Here is a 19,416-nt window from a genome sequence, read left to right as displayed (position 1 = left end):
ATCTTCAACCTGGGATTAAAGATTCTTAGAACACAGAACCATAAAAGGAGTGATAAATTAGACTACATCAAAACTAATATTTTTGTTCAAAATCCAAATTTATGAAAATGAAGAGAAGAGCCACAGTTTAGAAGCAAATATGCTCAAAATCTGACAGAGGACTTGGACAAGAATATGTAAAGAATTCCCACAATGCAGTAATTTTTAAAAAGTCAACCCAACTAAAAAGGAGCTGAAGACTTAACTAAACATTTGTAGAAGATTTTTCAAATGGCCAAGCAGCAAATTAAAAATTGGTCCAACATTACTAGTCATGGAGAAATGCAAATTAAGTTACCATAAGTCAGCACTACTCACCTAGTAGATGAGCTAAAATTAGAAGACTGAAACATATATTACCAAGGATTTGGAGTAACCAGAACTCACATTGCTTATAGGAGTGTAAAATGGTACAGCTTTAAGAAAAGATCTGGATGTATCTTATAAAACTAAATACACTTGTTTTGAAGGTTCCAGAGGACATTAGGTTAATAAAGTAAAAGGCATTCAGATTGGGAAGAAAGTAGTAATGATGTGATTTTGTATATAGAAAATCTTTTGAAATTCACAAAAATGTAAAAGCTAATAAGTTCAGCAAGATTGCAAGGTAGAAGATCAATACACAAAAATAAATTTTGTCTCTATACATTAGCAATGAACAACCCAAAATGAAAGTAAGGAAACAATTCCATTTGCCATAGTACCAAATAAATAAAATATTTCAGGAATAAATTTTACAAAAATAGGAAACACATTCACTAAAAACTACAAGACAGTGATGAAAAACTAAAGAAAATCTAAATAAATGGAGAAACATATTAATGGATTAGAAAACAAAATGGTTAATATAGCAATAGCCCCAAAACTGATCTACAGATTCATTGCAATCACTATCAAAATCCCAGCTGGTCCTCCCCTCCCCAAATTAACAAGTTGGTCTTGAAAATGGTATGAAGATGCAAGGGACTCAGCAAAAACAATCTCAAAAAATAAGAAAGGGGATTCACACTTCAAAGCTACAGAAATCAAGGCAGTGTGGTACTGGCATAGTACAGACATATATCAATGAAATAGACTTGAAAATCCAGAAATAAACCCTCACAATTAAAGCCGCCATATGATTTTAGAAAAAGGTACCAAGACAGTTCCATGGGGGAAGGAATATTCTTTCTAACAAATGCTGCTGCACAACCAGACATCCATATGCAAAAGAATGAAGCCCTACGTCACACCATATACAAAAATTAAATCAAAATGGATCATAGAGCTAACAATAAGAGGTAAAACTATAAAACTCTTAGAAGAAAACAAAGTAGTAAATCTTGGTTACCTTAGATTAGGCAATAGATTCTTAGGTATCACACTAAATGATGAAGAAAAATTTCCAAATGATGACTACTGCCTGACACTTTTCAAATAAAATTTAAAGTGTTCAAAACAAAGTATTAATGGATACATAGATATGCAGAAGAAATACACAAATACCTATCATAATCAATCTCCAAATAGTGGTTACTTTTAAGGAGGAGAGAGGAGGGCAAAGGGAAAAAATAGAGTTTATAAAGTATCTGCAATCTCTTGTTTCTAAAATGAACTCAAACAAATAGGACATCCTCGATAAAATAAATTTATCATACTTGATGAAATTTGCATATGTGATAAAAGTGGGTATGGGGATACATATGTACTTTTATGAATATTTGAAACACTTTACATTTAACAAGTGTAACAACAATAACAGTATTTTATAAGAATGAGATGTCCTTATCATGAGCATTCATTGCCAGTACAGCGCAGGGTGAAAAATGAAGGTAAATTAAACTAACTGATCTGAAACCACACGAATTCCAAGAAAGAGTCTGGATATTACTTTGGGAATAAATACTGGTATCAGAACCTTTGTCACTGCCTTTATTCAAAATGGACTACAAAGTCCCATGCCCCTAGGATGAATACTGGAATTTTCCACTTGTTTGTATTCTATATAAATAGTTGGGGCTTTTGTTTATTTTAATAAATTCTCACTCCCTCTCTCTCTGCTCCTAAATTTGTTTCATCCAATTTTCCCAAGCTTAAATCTCCTGTTTCACTGCCCCTGCCCCAGATTTGCATTTCCTTTTCCAAGCAACACTAAATTATTTTCCTTTCCAATCGCTCATAAATCAAACAGTACATTTCTCTGGTTGGTTTTTCACTTTCATCTACATGTTAATTTGTTTGTTTACATGTTTTCTGCATCTTTACTTGTCCGAAGTGCAGAACAAGCTTCCAGGTGCTAAAAAGCGACAGTTTCACAAGGAGAAAGGTGGCCCACGTAGGCCTTACCAGGAAGATGCAGACGTGGATGAGGACTTAACACACGCCTCTCAACCGGTTTCCCCACAGGGTGCACGTGAAGCTGGAGGGGCTGTGGGGAGGACACAGCTGCTGTCACAGTTAGAGGGAAGTTAGTGTGCAGCTGCTAGCCCTTCTCTCCCTGTAGAAGGCAGCCTCAGTGTCTAAGAGCCCAATAGGCTGCCTGGCCCAAGACACACAAGACAACAGTTATCATTCCTGAGCACCTTCTGCTGCCAGGCAGTGTCCCAAGCACTTGATGGTTATTTCATTCAACTTATGAAACTCATAATTTCCTAAGAGGGAGGCATTACCATCTCCACTTTATAGACTTCTTTACTGGGTAGAGAAGTGAAGCAATACATCCCAGGTCACACAGCTGGAAAGGGGAGAACCAGGGTTCCCATCCCTCCGTGGTTCATGGCAAAGCCTGCCCTTTACTGCTCATGGCTTCTTCTCTTTCCAGCTGTGGGAGTGGCATGTAGAATACTTTTTTTGGTGAAGCATTGTTGTTCCTTACAACTCACCATGCAATCAATCTACTTATTAATTATACTCTAAATGGGGCAGTGTTTTCTTCAAGAAAACAATATGCTATCTCAAGTATGACATTAATAAAAACAAGCGTTTGCACACAGACATACACACACACACCATGTATGGATGTTTGGGTGTGCATCTCAGAGCAAGGGTGGCATCTGCTGTAGATGAGGTGAGCCCCTGAGATGGGGCTCCTATAACTACTTGCTCTGCAAACCAAGCCCCTAAGAGGAACAGAGGTGTACCTGGATAGGATCCTGTGTCAATCTCATGGGCCCGATGCGTACCTCCGCAGAAGAGACCTGCTAAAACAAACAAACAAAAAAGCACGTGAGATGTGTCAAGTCACAAGCTACAGGAATTGACACATTCTTCCTGACACTGGATATTATATCATGCTACTTTGCTGTTAAATAAAAGGATCCGATTTAATGACATGGAGACAGTTGATAAAACATCCTGTACAATACAGTTCTGATTTTGTAAAAGTACACATACATTTATATGCCTTGAAATGTCTGGGAGGATATATTCCCAAATGCTAAGTGGTGGGATTTCAGGTTATTTTTCTTGTTGATAAAACATCCTGTACAATACAGTTCTGATTTTGTAAAAGTACACATACATTTATATGCCTTGAAATGTCTGGGAGGATATATTCCCAAATGCTAAGTGGTGGGATTTCAGGTTATTTTTCTTTTAAGTGTATGGCTTTTTACAGTAAGCACTTATTCTTCTCTCTTTCTCTATGGGAGAAAAAACTCTGATTATTTACTGAGCACATACTATGCTGCACATGATGACAGGTTGTTACTCCTCTGAAATTTCTAAAGAGTAAAAATTTCTCTCATATGTGGAAGCTAAAGCATTTTGATGGTTTTAACAGCTGTTCCCATATTTAGATCTTATTTTTTACCTTCATGTTTTAATATAAGGAATAAACAGCTCACTTTTATCTGTGTTGACCATGACTAAATTATTCATTTCAGTTGCACTTCCTCAAATAAACTGAGCAACCCCACACCATGACCACAAGAAGCTGAACTCGGCCCCACAACTCCAGGAACGTGCTTAGGTGTTCGCTGGCCCACACCATCTAACTGCCCTTGGCTGCAAGCAGAGAGCAGATACGTATCTTCATTTTAAGTTACTGGATTGAAGGTTCTGCCTCACCTCCAGGGATCCAGATTTGTTTTTCTCTAAGAAGCTGAAGTCATTCTGCCTCTGCTTAGCAGCTTATCCTGCAACCAGCACACTAGGTAGCCCCCCGTGAGTCGGATGGGACACCTTCAGAGTTCACAGGACCAGAGACACCACAGGGACCCAAGGGTCAGCAGAGGCTTTATCAGGTAAACAATAAAGGCGGAACTTTCTTTAAATTAGAATTTGAAGACGAAATACTTCGCTTTCTCGCTCTTTAACTTTCGGTGGGCATGGTGTGAATCTTCTCCGACACCTGACCACGAACTGCCAACATTCTGCAGTCCATGGGGTCGCAAAGAGTCGGACATGACTGAGTGACTGAACTGAACTTAAGCAAAGCTACATCCTGCAAAGTATCTATACTGATACCCGTGCCCAGCATACGTGTGCAGCCCCAGAATTCCACTGGAAGAGGAGCGTCACCAGGCTTCCTGCCTCACTGGGACTCTGGTCCCCCATGTACCTTCACCCTAAGAGCAGTTTTGCTTTTTTTTTTTTTTGGTCTGAAACAGACACACCTCTTCAAAAATAGTGCAACTGCCAGAATCCTACTAAAAAGTTAATGATTAAGAAGTGAAACTAACTTGGTACAGAGAGATAGATCTGATTGATAACCGAAGCTATCTCTGCACTCTCTGTGATGTCTGCTGGGTAGACTGTCTCGACCACACACAGGAGCCCCCACCCCTAACCCCCGCCACCAACAAGGCCTCCTGTGGTTGCTCCAGCAAAACTGGCCCTGAAGAAGGACGCCCAGGGACGGAAGATAGATAAAATGAGAAATCAACAAGAGTTTAAAAGGAATAAAATAAAAAGTGACTCACATTGGAAGGCTAAGGGATTGAGGGAAGAGCAGAGACTGCCCCCTAAACGGACAAACGCCTATATACTTTGAAGGAACCAAGATGTGCATGAGGTCATTAAATGAGCCATCTTCAACTCTGCCAGGAAAGCGTGTGATGACTGTGGGAGCCCTGTGGCCCCCAGCCCTGAGCTGAGCCCTTTCATGTGAGCGACCTTGGCAGGAGACAGGCTGCGGCCACTGAGCGATGGCACGGAGATTCGGGAGCAACCCTCAGTCTAGAAGATCTTTGTCCTGCGGTCAGATAGGAAAGGCCCTCCAGCTTTCTCCGTCAGCCACAAGAGTTCCCTGCCTGCATCCAGAATTGTAACCTCTACCTGACCCTGACCCGGGTCGGCCGGAGGCTGGCACCAGAGGCCAAGCCTGGCAGAGGCCTGGCAGGGTTGCTGAGCCCCCTCCAAGGCCTCTCTCATCCACCTCCACCCAAGCCCCACCCCAGCCCCATGTTCCCATGCCGCCTCCCTGGGAACACATGTCGCCCTCGCCACCAACCCGGGGGCCTCCGCTTCTCAGCTCCTCTGGTTCCAACCCACACTTCCTTCTTGTCTCTCGGCTTGCCTTCTCCTTCTTGGTCTGTGCTTCCAGTCATCAGACCCTGGCTGCTACACCCAAGAGAGGTCGCAATCCCCACCGAACCAGACCCTCTCCTCCCGGGCTCTGAGGGCTGGCCCGAGGCCTGAGCAGCAGTGGGTCTGGGCAGAGGCAGTGGCAGTCTGCAGAATTCTACTTCTGCCCTGGGAGTCTTACTGCCTGTATCTCACCCTTTACCAAGAGAACAGATTATGAACAGAAACAGGAGAGCATTTACTGACGTCTGTGTAGCTGAGCCAAGATTCTCTACTTTGGAGATAGAACTGTGAGCGACTGCAGATACACAGATCCTCAATTAGCGTATTAGCTCTGATTCCAGGAAGTCACCACATTTGCCAAGGACACAGAAGCAAGAAGGAGGTGGGGTCGTGAGTATTACAATTCCAGCTCTGGAGAGGAGAGGAGGAGGAGAGGAGACACACTTCCTAGCCACCTTGACCACAAGCTCTCCCCTCAGCCTCACGAGGAAGCGTTGCTGGCCAACGGTGCACTCCTAACGGTCCAATATTAACAATGTGTCAAATACTTGTGTGTACACATGTGAGTGCACAGTCACCTACGCACACACATGTACACAGGTAGCAGGGTCGCCAGTTCACACTCAGATGAGTTGGCTCTTCAGGAAAAAAGAAAAGTCCTATTTTGTAGCATTTGCTGATTCTATGGTGTAAATACTTTCATCTTGGCTGAAATCAAGCCAGCAACCTAGGTCCCTGAACATGCAACTGGGAGTATACCTTTTCATTCTGAGAGGGTCTATGAGAGGGACACTCTTTTAGACTTGGCTGATGTGCATATTTCTATCATTTGCTTTTGTTGGAAAGTTCAGTGAGATACAGAATTCTGATTGGTAGACATTTTGCCTCAGGCTTTGAGGTTGAGAGAAAGGAGATCATCTTTCTGGCTTTGAAGGTGGGGAGACCAAAGGCCCTGATGCTTGGGAAAGATTGAGGGCAGGAGAAGGGGATGACAGAGGATGAGATGGATGGATGGCATCACTGACTTGATGGAGATGAGCTTGAACAAGCTCCAGGAGTTGCTGAGGGACAGGGAAGCCTGGCGTGCTGCAGTCCATGGGGTCGCAAAGAGTGGGACATAACTGAGCAACTGAACGACAACAACAAAGATCGAAGAAGGCTTCATGAAAACAAGTGGGTCATGGATGAGAAGAAGAAGAGACCAGGGTTGGGAGAGGAAATTCCAGACAGGGGGAACAACGAAAGCAAAGGCACAGAAGCAAGAATGCAAAGACGCTTGTGGGGAAGAAGACAAGGGTCTAGAGAAACTGGATTACAGAGCATGAAAGGGAAGACTATGTTGGGGTCAGCTCCTTAAAGGGATTTTGGAAAGGAAATCCCATTTGATTCTGTAGGCACCAACCACGTGGAAGGTTTTTGAGTGGAGAATTACCAGGATCAGATTTATGAATTGGGAGAAAAAAAGAAAAGTTTGGTTTTCCCACTTTCTGGATAGTCAAGAACAGAGATTTAGCAAACACAAAACAAAGACACTGCTATGAGTAGGAATTACAGCAGTGAAAACAAGAGGGGAAAATACACCATGATGATTAAGAAAAAAAAAATTACCCCCAGCCCCCACACGGCTCGGACTCATTTCAAAGGAGAGGGAACTCCCAAGATGAAAACCAGCTGGTGCAGGGCAAACAGACGAGGGACTAAGTCTGGGAAGAAATCAAGGCAGTTCACGTGGCTGGTCCCATCACCATAGCATGCTCTCTGCCGCGGGCATCCACAGTTCTCAGTAGCTTCAGGAATTGTGTTAAAGAACTTGGCTTCTGGTTTTAGAGCTCCTCTCCAACAAGAAGGAGGAGAGAATTCGAGCCAAGTGGTTGACCAGGAAAGGCCTTCTTCCCACATCTGCTCAGCTGACGCCTGCTCAGGGGCCGCTCACATGCCCCCCACTCCCTGGAGGCCGTTGAGGCCCAGCTGCACCCCGACAGGACTCAACAGTCTGCTCAGCTCCTCCCGTGCTTCAGGGCACTAACCTTACTACCTGTTTAAATATCTTTCTCCTGGGAAAGGTGGTGAGCGTCTTGAGGGACACAGACATTGTTTTTTTCCCACAATTTTGTCCCCAGCATCTAGAAAGGGCTGAGTCAAGGCTGGTGCTCAATAGATAAGTGGAACTGAACTAAACTGCCTAAGATCACATAGATTTGCAGTAACAGAGTCAGGACTGAGACTTCCTTTTTTCTGACTCCCAGTGTGCTGCTCTTGGATTGTGCTCCAAATCGTAAAGCATCAGTTCTGACGGCACTATGGGTTCTCCTATGGGTTTCTGGACTCTGTTCCAGTTTTGCAGATGGATCCAGCACCTGGTGATTCCCTGCTCACACCCTAGGAGTCTGTGCTGCTGCTAACAGGGCTGCCACTGGGATGAAGAAGCAAAAGCGGTGTGTTGCGTGTCCGTCTGGGGTGGGTAGGGATCTTCCCATAGCTCCTATCTTCCAAAACAAGCTCAGAGCCTGAATCCTCCCCACTTCAACAACTCCTTGGGGATCCCGTCCTCCCCACCACCTGCGGGACTGAGTGTTCATGCACAGGTGTATACACACACAGCTCAGGGCCAAACCAACTTCATTTCACAAAAAGGGGACTTCATTGTAAAGATCATTTTTATTTTTCAATGCCCTTAATTCTGCCTGCTGCCCTGTTGGCTCTAATTTTAAAATAGTATTTACATCTCTAAAGGGGTCCCCTTTATTTATTTTTTTGGGCTCCAAAATCACTGCAGATGGTGACTACAGACATGAAATTAAAAGACGCTTACTCCTTGGAAGAAAAGTTATGACCAACCTAGAAAGCATATTAGAAAGCAGAGACATTACTTTGCCAACAAAAGTCCATCTAGTCAAAGCTACGGTTTTTCCAGTAGTCATGTATGGATGTGAGAGTTGGAGTATAATGAAAGCTGAGTGCCAAAGAATTGATGCTTTTGAACTGTGGTGTTGGAGAGGACTCTTGAGAGTTCCTTGGACTGCAAGGAGATCCAACCAGTCCATCCTAAAGGAAGTCAACCCTGAATATTCATTGGAAGGACTGATGCTGAAACTGAAGCTGCAATACTTTGGCCACCTGATGAGAAGAACTGACTCGTTGGAAAAGACCCTGATGCTGGGAAAGACTGAAGGCAGGAGGAGAAGGGGACGACAGAGGATGAGATGGTTGGATGGCATCACCGACTCCATGGACAGGAGTTTGAGTAAACTCAGGGAGTTGGTGATGGACAGGAAGGCCTGGCATGCTGCAGTCCATGGGGTCGCAAAGAGCTGGACACGACTGAGCAACTGAACTTAACTAAACTGAAAGGGAACCCCTGTCTTCACTCCATTCCCAGGCCAAATGTCTTTCTTTACTCCTCTGATCTATGGGAAGCCAAAGGTTTTATTTGACTCGTGCCTTTTAAATGAACCAAGGCCTGCCCTCTGGCCTCTGGCTTCTGCAGGCACCAGCACTACAGGCTCCACAGGCCCAGCCCTGCTCCAGACTGGGAACCCCTGGCTCATCTTGCCTCCTTTCCCTGGCCCACTGTCCTCCAAACATTCAGAATGCTTCTTTCCTCCTTCTGTCTCTTTTTAGCCACAGGCCCCGATGACCAGCCTGACCTCACACCAACCTCCAGTCTTCACTGTTCTTTGATTCTAGCCACGTTCCACTGCCTCGTGGACCTTTCTGAGCCCAGCACGTGGTCTTAGTACTCCCCTGCCCTTTCTGCCTCCAGTTCTCTGACCTGAAGTTCTCAACCTGGACTTCCTATTAGAAGTAGCTGAGGAACTTTTAAAATATATTAGTGCTGGGTCCTACTTCAAACCAAGAGACTTAGCATCTCTAAGAATGGGGCCCATGCATTAGCATTTTTAATCTCAATGACAACCAGGGTTGAGAACCACTAGTCTATTCTTCCAAGCAGACACATCTGTTGTTAACTTCAGATACTCTTACATATTCATTTATGCAACAGATATCAACGGAGTACTTACCTGGCGGAAGGCACCAAAGTCTACCCGGACTCAGCTACCATGCTTGAACCCAGACACCCACAGGGTTTTTTCCAGATAACCCACTCCAAAAATACAAGATGACCAGTTAGGCAAGAGGAAGATACAGTCCTTCACATTTGATGATTCTGCCACCCTAATAGTATCCCTGGACATCCCTGGTGGCTCAGTGGTAAACAATCTACCTGTCAAGCAGCAGATGCAGGTTCGATCCCTGGGTCAGGAAGATCCCCTGGAGGAGGAAATGGCAACCCCCTCCAGTATTCTTGCCTGGGAAATCCCACGGACAGAGGAGCCTGGCGGGCTACAGTCCATAGGGCTGCAAACGGTTGGACACGACTTAGTGACTAAACACCAACAGTATCCCTAAATTAGAATCAAAATAAAAAATTTCATAGTCTTTTTTTGTTAAACACACACACACATTATATATATGGAAGATTACTCATAGTCATGAGATACTCACAGTGGGTGACAGATCTACCAATTTTGTATTTTATGCTCTGCTGTTTGGAATATTAATTTGTCAGTATAAAGTTTTATCATAAAATATAGACATATAAATATCTACTATCAAAATATACAGCCATAAAAGAAAAGATCCATATGGCTTTAAAATGTAAACCTCCTATTCACCAAAAGTAAAAGCAAAAAACACTTTAATAAAACAGAAAAAAAGATAGGTGCTAGCCTGAGAAATGACATCTACAATATAGGAAACCAACAAATATGAGTAACCAGAACATAACAAAATCCTTAAAAACAATAAAAACACAAACAGAAAGAAAGCTGGGCAAAAGACTTGAAAAAGAAAGGCATAAAACAGGAAATACAAGTATGAAGAGATGCTCAACATTTAGTAATCAGGAAAACAAAAATTTCAAATTACAGTGAGATAACCATGTCACAATCAGCTGTGTTTTGATCAACAGAACAGTAGAATTAAGAAGTCAAACGCTGCCGAGCACGGGTCAGGGAGGAGACCCACACGTTGTTGGGAGAGGAAAACGGTTCAGCCACTCTGAAAAACACTCTGGAGACTTCTAGTAAAGGTGAAGCTAACATGTGACCTATCACCCACCTTGGAGAAGGCAATGGCAACCCACTCCAGTGTTCTTGCCTGGAGAATCCCAGGGACGGGGGAGCCTGGTGGGCTGCCGTCTATGGGGTCGCACAGAGTCGGACACGACTGAAGCGACTTAGCAGCATCACCCACCTACTACATGAAAGGATCTCTAGGCTCGATGAGGGACACTTGTTAGGAACATTTGGAGCAGATTTAGAACTAAAATTTGGAAACAGCCTAATCCACATTCATTAACATTCATCACCAAAAAACTTCTGTTGAGAAATATCCATACAATGGAAATTATATGACAGTGAAAATGAAACTAAAGCTACCCATTCAAAATGAAGGGATCTCATAAATATCAAGTAAAAAAATGTCGTAGAATAATACAGACCATAGAACCCTGCTTAAGGTTTTAAAATATTTAAAACAATACTGAGTATAAGCTTAAGAGTGTAACAGTACAAAGAAATGCTTCTAAATTTCCAGTTGAAAAGTGGCCCTGCTAGTGAAGAAGGGGTGTATTCAGGGACTTCAAGTATTATTCATCATTGATTTTTTTTAAGCAGTGAATACTGAGTACACAGGTGTTTACTGAATTATACTTTCTGGTTTGTTGCTATCTTAAATACCAAAAACTAAATTTAAAATACATTTAATTTTATGGGAAAAGCCTGTTTTGGGGTTAATTGAGCAAATAGTCACTATGTAAATAAGAACACATATACTTTTTCCCCCTAGGAAAGTCTTTATTTGGGAAAATAAGATGCTGTATTTAAAATTCCTCAGAATATGGATAGTTTCCCTGAAACTTGGTAAAACGCAATCCTAGGAAATGGATCTGGGACTCGGGGGACCTTTCTCAAGGTAAATAACTGCTCTGTGCCCCAGTAAGACAAGAGGGAACTGAGGGCCCACTCGCGATGCACATCATCCCATGTAACAGGCACAGCAATCTCATCTCCTTAAAGCTAAAGACATGCAAACTCCAGAAAGATTACTCAAATCACCTGAGGGCTGGATTTGAGATTAAAGCCCATACCCGCCTTTTGTGGAAGGAAGGTTATGGTCTTATTTACATGTTCACTTATATCTAGACGCAGTGATGGGCTCCCCAGCCCTGGGTCTTACGACTCCCCCACCTCCATCCCTGCCCTGTCCATTCTCCACAGCTGCTGTTCTGGACAAGGTTCCTCTTAAGAAGAACTGCTACTACACTCAGTGAGCCTTCCTGGGCAAGGGGAGAGAGGATGACATAGCCCACCATGCCTGGAAAACACTGCGGTGACAAAGGACAGAACCACACTCTGATTAGCACTGGAAAGGTACTTCAGAGAAACTTAAAAATACAGGCAGAAGGCATCCAAAATGCCAAGAGATACAACACGTGGAAAATGTGGCCAGCATAGTCTGATGGAGAAACCATTCCATTCCCCAGAAATACCAGATGAAAGAGAGAAATCATTTAAACAATGGAGTCGTTTCATCTACGGCCATCAGAACTCAGTTTGAAACAGACTATGAATTAAAAGCTGGGTGGGACGTATAGAGAAAGGTCTAGAACACAGTTCATGAAATGGTGAGGACATGAAGGCGGCTAGCATAGCACAATGAAGCCTTAGAGCGAATTGGCTTTAGAGGGAAAAAATCCTAATTACACTCCAATATCATGTTTACATCAAAAGGCTTTGCATCATACATGCCGTGCAAGAATCAAGGCACCAGACTTTTTATTAAGCTAGCAATTCAGCTGCAGTTGTCACAGGCCCAGCATGTGTGTCAACATAACACCATTCCCAGATTCCAAAGGTCAAATTCAGGGCCTGACTTGGAGAACAGAGGAATTTTAAGGCAACCACAAAACGTGACATCCCTCAACCAACTTCCTTCCTTTTATTAGAGATATTACTGATAATAGAAACAGCCAGATGACTTCAAGCATTTAAAATCACATTGTGTAACAGAGGACGAGCAGAGGACGTCGATCTCTGACTATTCAGAAGGCAATTACTTGGACTGTGGAAAAACCCAAGCCTTTCTGAGGCCCTTCCCTCCTGCTGTATGCCTTCTCCCTAAGATTAAATGAAGCTGGGGTAAACTGGGGAGGGACGGTATTCAAATCAGTCAGTTCTGCTATGTGGTCAGCGGTTCTGGTAAATAGATTTGATGGGTAAGAAAACAGAAACCATCTGCTAAATATGAGTTTCAGAGATATCCTGTGGATTGCAGTTATGCAGGCCGCCTCTGTCCTCAGTTTCATCACTGAAAAGCTAGAACCACCTTAAAGAACCAGGAGCCTCCCTGCTTGGCTCCAGGAGAATCTCACACTAGCCGCCCCCCCATCCCTGGAGCCCACAAACCAAAACTGGATTTTCAGCCACCTCCAGCATCACACCAGAACCAAATCACACCCACTTTCCTGACTCTGATGTGTCCCGGCCCCTCATGCTGAATCAACTGTCACAGTCAGACCTTCAGGCCATGGGCTGCATGGTTGTTGGGGGTAATGAATCCGCGTGGAGTGCTGACTCCCATTTAAAAGCTCATCCCACTTTAACAAATTCCACTTAAAAGTAACAAACTCATGAGAAGTCACCCACAAAATGCCCACTTTTTTTCGGAAAGGAATTTTACTTTGTTGGCAAAAAACAATGATTTCCAAATAGTTATTCATCATATGCGCAGTTCACATCCTAGGTAAAGCACTATACGATTAGAAACTCAACATTTTTAGGAGCTCAACATATGGACAGTTGACCCCGAGTCCAGCAGAGCAAATGCTGAAAGTGCCCCCAGCCTTCACCCCCAGCCCTTTGCTCCTTCCCTTTATCTAATGAAGATGCACACGTCGAGGGGAGGGAGCAGGTCCCTCTGGGTCCACATTGGCTTCCATCAAAAGTCAAGATGCCAACACGCACAACCTTACTTCTTTTTAAAAAGCAATACTTTTTAAGATTTAGAGAGGAGGACAGGGGAACACTGTGAGGGTGAGAGTGACCTCTTTATGGGCATGTGGCTGAGCTGAGGAAGGGCGTCCAGGGCAGCACCCTCCTCCTCCTCCCAGAAACCCAGGAAGTCGGAAACGGGCAGAAAATGAATGTGTTCTCTGGGGGAGGAAAAACCAGAAAACTCCCAAGCACAGCAAAAGATAAGCCTCCAAAGACCATTTTCTACTCAATCAAAGTACATTTCTTTAAAAAAAAAAAAAAATGGTGGTTCGAGCTCACAACCTATCTTGGATCCCCACACATCTTCCTCTTCTCTTGTCTGGAGACCAGGCTGAAGAACACACTCCTGTCCGACAGAGGGAAGGAAGCGCAAGTCTCCCCTCTTGTTTTTGCTCTAAAGCTCTGCCCACTTGCGCCTTCCGCCCTGGGGCTCTCACCTCTCCATACTCAAGGCATTAAGTAGTTTCATCTGAGAGCAGGGCACTTGGCAAACAATTCAATAATGGTGATAAGAAACAAGCCAGAGGTACCTGCAGGGTGCTATGGGAACTCAGGCAAGATGCATTAAGCTCCTGCTGGGAATTCAGGCAGAATTCCAGGAAATCACAGGAGAGCTCAGTGAAAAAGGTGATGTGAGGGTGAGACAGGTGAAAACCTTGGAAGAGGCATTTCAGGCCTATGGAGGACCAAAAGGAACGGCAAAGAACGGAGTTCCCTTGGGCAGCCACACGCGGTATGGGTCTGTGGGTAGGGATGGTGAGTCTGACCAGGGAGGAAGGAGTCAGCTCACGGCCTTGCCAAGGCGAGCAACTTGGACTTACTACCCCTTTGGGTAGCACTGTTGGATTAGAATTTAGCTGCTTCCCTGGTAGCTCAGACAGTAAAGAATCTGCCTGTAATGCAGGAGACCCAGGTTCGATCCCTGGGTTGGGGAGATCCCCTGGAGAAGGGACTGGTCACCCACTCCAGTACTTTTGCCCGGAGAATTACATGGACAGAGAAGCCTGGCGGGTTACAGTCCATGAGATCACAAAGAGCTGGTGGACATGACTGAGCAATTAACATTAGTTTTTTTTCTGGCTGAAGTGTGGATAGAGTAAGGGCATCATGACCAGAAGACCAGAAACCAGAAAGCAGCTGCTGCAATGATCCAGCCCTGTGGTTCTCAAAGTGTGGTTCCTGAACCACCAGCAGCATCCTCAACTGGACTTACTAGAAATGGACCCCCTCAGCCACTCCAGACCTGCTGAGTCAGAAACTCTGGGGGTGGGCCAGTAATTCGTGAACTGACTGGCTCTCCAGGTGACTGTGATGCTCACTAAAGTTTGAGACTGACTCTTATAGGTAAGAGGGGATGGGTGCCTGCACTAGGGGCAGTGTGGGGGATTGAAGGGGATGAATGCAAGGCTAATACAGATTGTAAAATCAACTGAGACCCATGTGTGTAAGGGAGGGTCAAGAGAGGAAGTTCAAGGACTTTGGTGAGAGTGACTGATTGGAGCTGCCAAGAATACAAGACGCCAAGCAGGCTTTGAGGGCTGAGTTACGTGCTGGGCGTGGGGAGTTGGAGCTGTCTCTGGGCCATGCAGCTTTCAGGCTGTGGTATACACGAGCAGGAAGCTCAGAGGACAGCTTCCATGTGACCACTCAGAGCAGGAGACTAGAGACAGAACTCTGAAGACACCAGTATCAGAGGGCCGAGGAGAGACAGAAAAGCCCACAGCCGTGCCAAAGAAGGAAAAAGAAGCAGAAGGAAAACAAGCTGGTTCTCCCAGAACCTCTGGTACTTCCACAGGGCATAGCTAAGTAGGTTTTGTTCTCCTACCTTAATACTGTGCTGTGCTAAGCTGCTTCAGTCGTGTCTGACTCTTTGCGATCCTATGGGCTGTAGCCCATCAGGCTCCTTTGTCCATGAGATTCTCTAGGCAAGAATTCTGGAGCGGGTTGCCGTGCCCTCCCCTCCGGGGAATCTTTCCAACCCAGAGATCGAATTCGCATCTCCTGCACTGGCAGGCAGGTTCTTTACCACTAGTGTCACCTGTGAAGCCCCCTTAATATTAGGGTATCTATTTATGTAACCCACCATCACCAATAAGATAAAATCAATACATGGTCATCTCAAGAGATGCCTAGATGGCATTTTGATCAAGTCCAACATTCCTTTTTAAAGTTTCTCTTGACAGCCTCTCCAGCATCCACTTCCACTCCCTCCTTCTTTCTTTTCAGGGGCCACTGACTCCTGTTTGGGGAGCGAAGTAGTTCTTAAAAAAATGTGAATTTATATGAATATGGCTAAGCATTTGACTTCCTTGGCTCTGGTGACTGGTTAGAGGTAGTCAAGTGACTTAGTCTGGTCCACTCAGAGTTCTATCACAGGATTTTGCTAGGAATGCTGAGAAAAGGCAGTTCTCTCTCTCTCTTCTCACTGCCTCCCCCCTCTCCCCCTCTCTCATGTTTAATTCTCCCTGGCTGTAAAGAGAAACATTTCTTCAACAACTGCTGACCACCCAAGATATTACAGTCACTGGGAAAAACAATTGCTCATTACCATGCAAGTTAATACATGGCTCAGTTTGGATTTGAACTTGAACTCCTTGACTTCAGAACCTATGCTTTCACATATCACCTGCCAGACTACCTGAGTGTCATCAAAGAAGACTGAAATAAATGGAATGATATATGCCTTCCTGGATGGGAAGTCACTATTAAAAAAGTGTCATCTCCTCTAAACCAATCAATGTATTAATTACTATAAGTATCCTGGTGGTGGTTTAGTCGCTAAGTCATGTCCAACTCTTGAGACTGCATGCACTGTAGCCTGCCAGGCTCCTCTGTCCAGGGGATTCTCCAGGTAAGAACACTGGAGTGGGTTGTCGTGCCCTCCTCTAAGGGATCTTCCCAACCCAGGGATTGAACCCGTGTCTCTTATGTCTCCTGCATTAGCAGGTGGGTTCTTTACCACTAGCGCCTTCCCGGGTGTGGGTACCTTAAATGACTAGAACCTTGGAATGTATTTAAGACTCTTTCAATTGCTGTTCCCTTTCTTCTGTTTATATATCTACCACAATACAGACATACCTCATTTTATTGCACTTCACTTTACTGTGCTTCTCAGATACTGATTCATTTCATTTTTTTTTTACAAACTGAAGGTTTTTGCCAACCCTATGCATTGTCAGATAATGATTAGCACTTTCTTTTTTTAGCAATAAAGTATTTTTGAATAAGTTATGTACTTTGTTTTTAAAGTCATAATGCTATTGCACACTTAACAGACTAGAGTAATCATAACCCTAATAGGCCTGGGAAAGAAACAAATTCAAGTGACTCCCATTATTGCGGTATTTGCTTTATTGCTGTGATCTGGACAGGAATCCACAATATCTCAGAGGTATGCCTGTATTTATCATGTAATAATTTTGTCACCATCACCACAAACTGTTGGGGGCAAGAGGACCCTAGGAGACAAATGGCAACTCCATCCAACCAGTCAGAGAAACAGTAAATGATCAGTTGTAACAGGAAGCATCCAGCACCCAACACCCAAACCCATCTGCTACAACCAAGACTAACAGATATTTGGTGAGTGGGTGTTTAATTTAATACGTCATTAAAAAGCTGAAAAAGCCCTTGGTAAATGGAAGATTACTCTGCTCCTTGGCACAAAATGCAGGCTGCTGGAGAGCAAAAGCTGCCAGTGTTGATTCGGTTTTGAATGTAAAACCAAATCTGGAATTCCTTTTCCCCATGTGTAACTAAGGGGTAATAAGACATGCCCCTTGGGGAGGGCAGATGCTGGCTCTGCATTATTCATGGATGTACCTCCAGGGCTTGGCACATCAGTCAGTTGATAAATGATACATATTATTATGCTGATCTCTTATTCATTCTTTTGGAAAAATCCTTACTAATCCCCACAGTAAGCCAGAAACCAAACATTTGTAATCTAACTTAATAAGCTGGATCATCATAACATAAGCTCTTTCTTTAGCTTGCATCAAAACGTAGTCCTAAAATATCTGACATACTTACATGAAAACACAAATGTCAACTTCTGTATCAGGTAACTTGACCACCTTTCCTGCCCCACTCCCACCCCCAGTATCACAGAAAACCAAGAACTGCTTTACATTTTTACTTTCATTATTACAACAAAGTCTTCAAGGTATTGACCTCATGGTGAAGGATGATTTCCAACAATTTGGGAACTGGAATGCTTCCAAGGGGTCATCTTCTCTAACCCTTTCATTTTGTAGATTGCCAAGTAAGGCCTAAGAGGGAACTGCTATATTCAAGGTTATACTCAAATAAGATGTCACAGTGGAATACAAAGTCTTCAAGCTGCCAGGCTAATGATACTTCCACCCTGACCCCACTGTTTCATGGTAACCGCCAAAATGCTCTCCTGTCAAAAACAGAAGCATAGAACACCACATTTACAAGCCTTCTAAAGAGAAGATGTTGAATACATCAACTTGTGGTTAACTTTACCTCCTATTCCTACCTCACAGTGCTGCTTATAATTTAACATAAGGACCTATAAATATATACCATGTGCTTGAGAGAATGGCAGCTAAACCACAAAAATTAAAAGCCTTTGTTAGAAATTCTGAGATTATGAGTTATTTTTAAATAAAGAGGCTAATCAAGAGTTTACAAATTCCTCAAATGCCTCATTTTATCATTTTCCTCTATATCTTATTCTCCAAAGCCTCCTTCAGAATCTAACATAATATATTCAGCCATGAAAGAAGACCAAACTAATTAAGCAGTCTCTGTAGCCACTCTATTAGAAGATGTGTCTTTCAGTGTGGACTTACCTGTTAGTCAAAGACAAGATAAAAGTAGCAATATGAGAAACTAAAGCAATGAGGGAGAGTAGGAGGAAGTGGTTAAGAGATCACTCTTGTATGTTGCTGTTGTTTAGTTGCTAACTTGTGTCCAACTTTTTGGCAACCCCATGGACTATAGCCCACCAGGCCCCTCTGTCCATGGGATTTTCCAGGCAAGAATACTGGAGTGGTTTGCCATTTCCTTCTCTAGACTCTTGTATAGGGTTAAGTAAATCAAGGACAACTTCCGGGAGAGTAGCATTGAAACATGTATATTGTCATATGTGAAACAGAACACCATTCCATGTTCGATGCATGAGACAAATGCTCAGGGCCGGGGCAATGGGATGACCCAGAGGGATGGGATGGGGAGGGAGGTGGGTGGGGGGGTCCAGCAAGGGGAACACATGTAAACCCATGGCTGATTCATGTCAATGTATGGCAAAAACTGTTACAATATTGTAAAGTAATTAGCCCCCAACTAAAACAAATAAATTTATTTAAAAAAAAAAAAAAAAAAGAAGGATCTTCCTGGACCACTACGATGTCTTACCAGAGCAGAGACAGAGGTCTGGGTCCTTGAGTAATAACAAAAAATAATAGAAGGCATCAAGGTGCAGTAGGAGAAAACTGACTGAAGATCAAAGATCTATGTTCTGTCCCAACTTATACATTAACAAGCTGTGTGATCAAGGACAGACATACTATTATTCTGGGTGACCAGTTTTGTAAAATGAGAGGTAAACTCATAGCTTCTAATACTTATCCACAGACATACCCTATTGATGATGGTTGGAGATGTAGGCTGCTTGAAACCCCAGATTTCTTTGGTCTTGTGTCTCCTATTTAAAAATATTTCAAGGACAGTCTCACTTCCAGGGCCTGTATGTCCCTGAGCAACTTATTTTATCCTTGTGAACCACAGTTTTTTTGAATCAACCCTTTTATAAGAATAACTAGAAAATTTTGGAAGAGTATTT

At 43.5% G+C, this 19,416-nt stretch overlaps 1 protein-coding gene and 2 long non-coding RNA genes across 22 annotated transcripts in view; 1 reads left to right on the top strand and 2 right to left on the bottom strand.

Moving 5' to 3' along the window:
• PDE8B (phosphodiesterase 8B) overlaps positions 1-19,416 on the bottom strand; it is a 292,972-nt gene that overhangs the window by 143,872 nt on the left and 129,684 nt on the right. For 13 of the 20 annotated variants that reach the window (XR_014058459.1, XM_081505927.1, XM_081505928.1 and 10 more), the window contains one exon: positions 3,159-3,218. The exons of 1 other annotated variant lie outside the window; for it this stretch is intronic. Coding sequence is in view for 18 of the 19 variants with exons in the window: in XM_081505927.1 (XP_081362053.1) it covers positions 3,159-3,218 (60 nt within the window). In the remaining variant the exon portion in view is untranslated. Of the gene's footprint in view, positions 1-3,158; positions 3,219-6,572; positions 6,597-19,416 lie in introns of all 20 variants that reach the window. 6 more of the 20 variants (XM_081505929.1, XM_081505930.1, XM_081505931.1 and 3 more) reach the window with 2 other exon arrangements.
• LOC145512284 (uncharacterized) lies at positions 10,526-13,260 on the top strand. Its single transcript, XR_014058451.1, has 3 exons — positions 10,526-10,639; positions 11,398-11,523; positions 11,829-13,260. It is a non-coding gene; the product is annotated as an uncharacterized LOC145512284 (long non-coding RNA).
• On the bottom strand, positions 16,645-18,265 carry LOC145513065 (uncharacterized). Its single transcript, XR_014059087.1, has 2 exons — positions 18,091-18,265; positions 16,645-18,048 (listed from the first exon to the last, which is right to left on the bottom strand). It is a non-coding gene; the product is annotated as an uncharacterized LOC145513065 (long non-coding RNA).

Source organism: Giraffa tippelskirchi, chromosome 7, assembly GCF_054371585.1.
Source record: "Giraffa tippelskirchi isolate mGirTip1 chromosome 7, T2T-mGirTip1v1.2.pri, whole genome shotgun sequence".
NCBI classification, from domain to species: Eukaryota; Metazoa; Chordata; class Mammalia; order Artiodactyla; family Giraffidae; genus Giraffa; species Giraffa tippelskirchi.
Note: the sequence above shows the minus strand (reverse complement) of the source record. Positions and strands in the feature narration are given on the sequence as shown.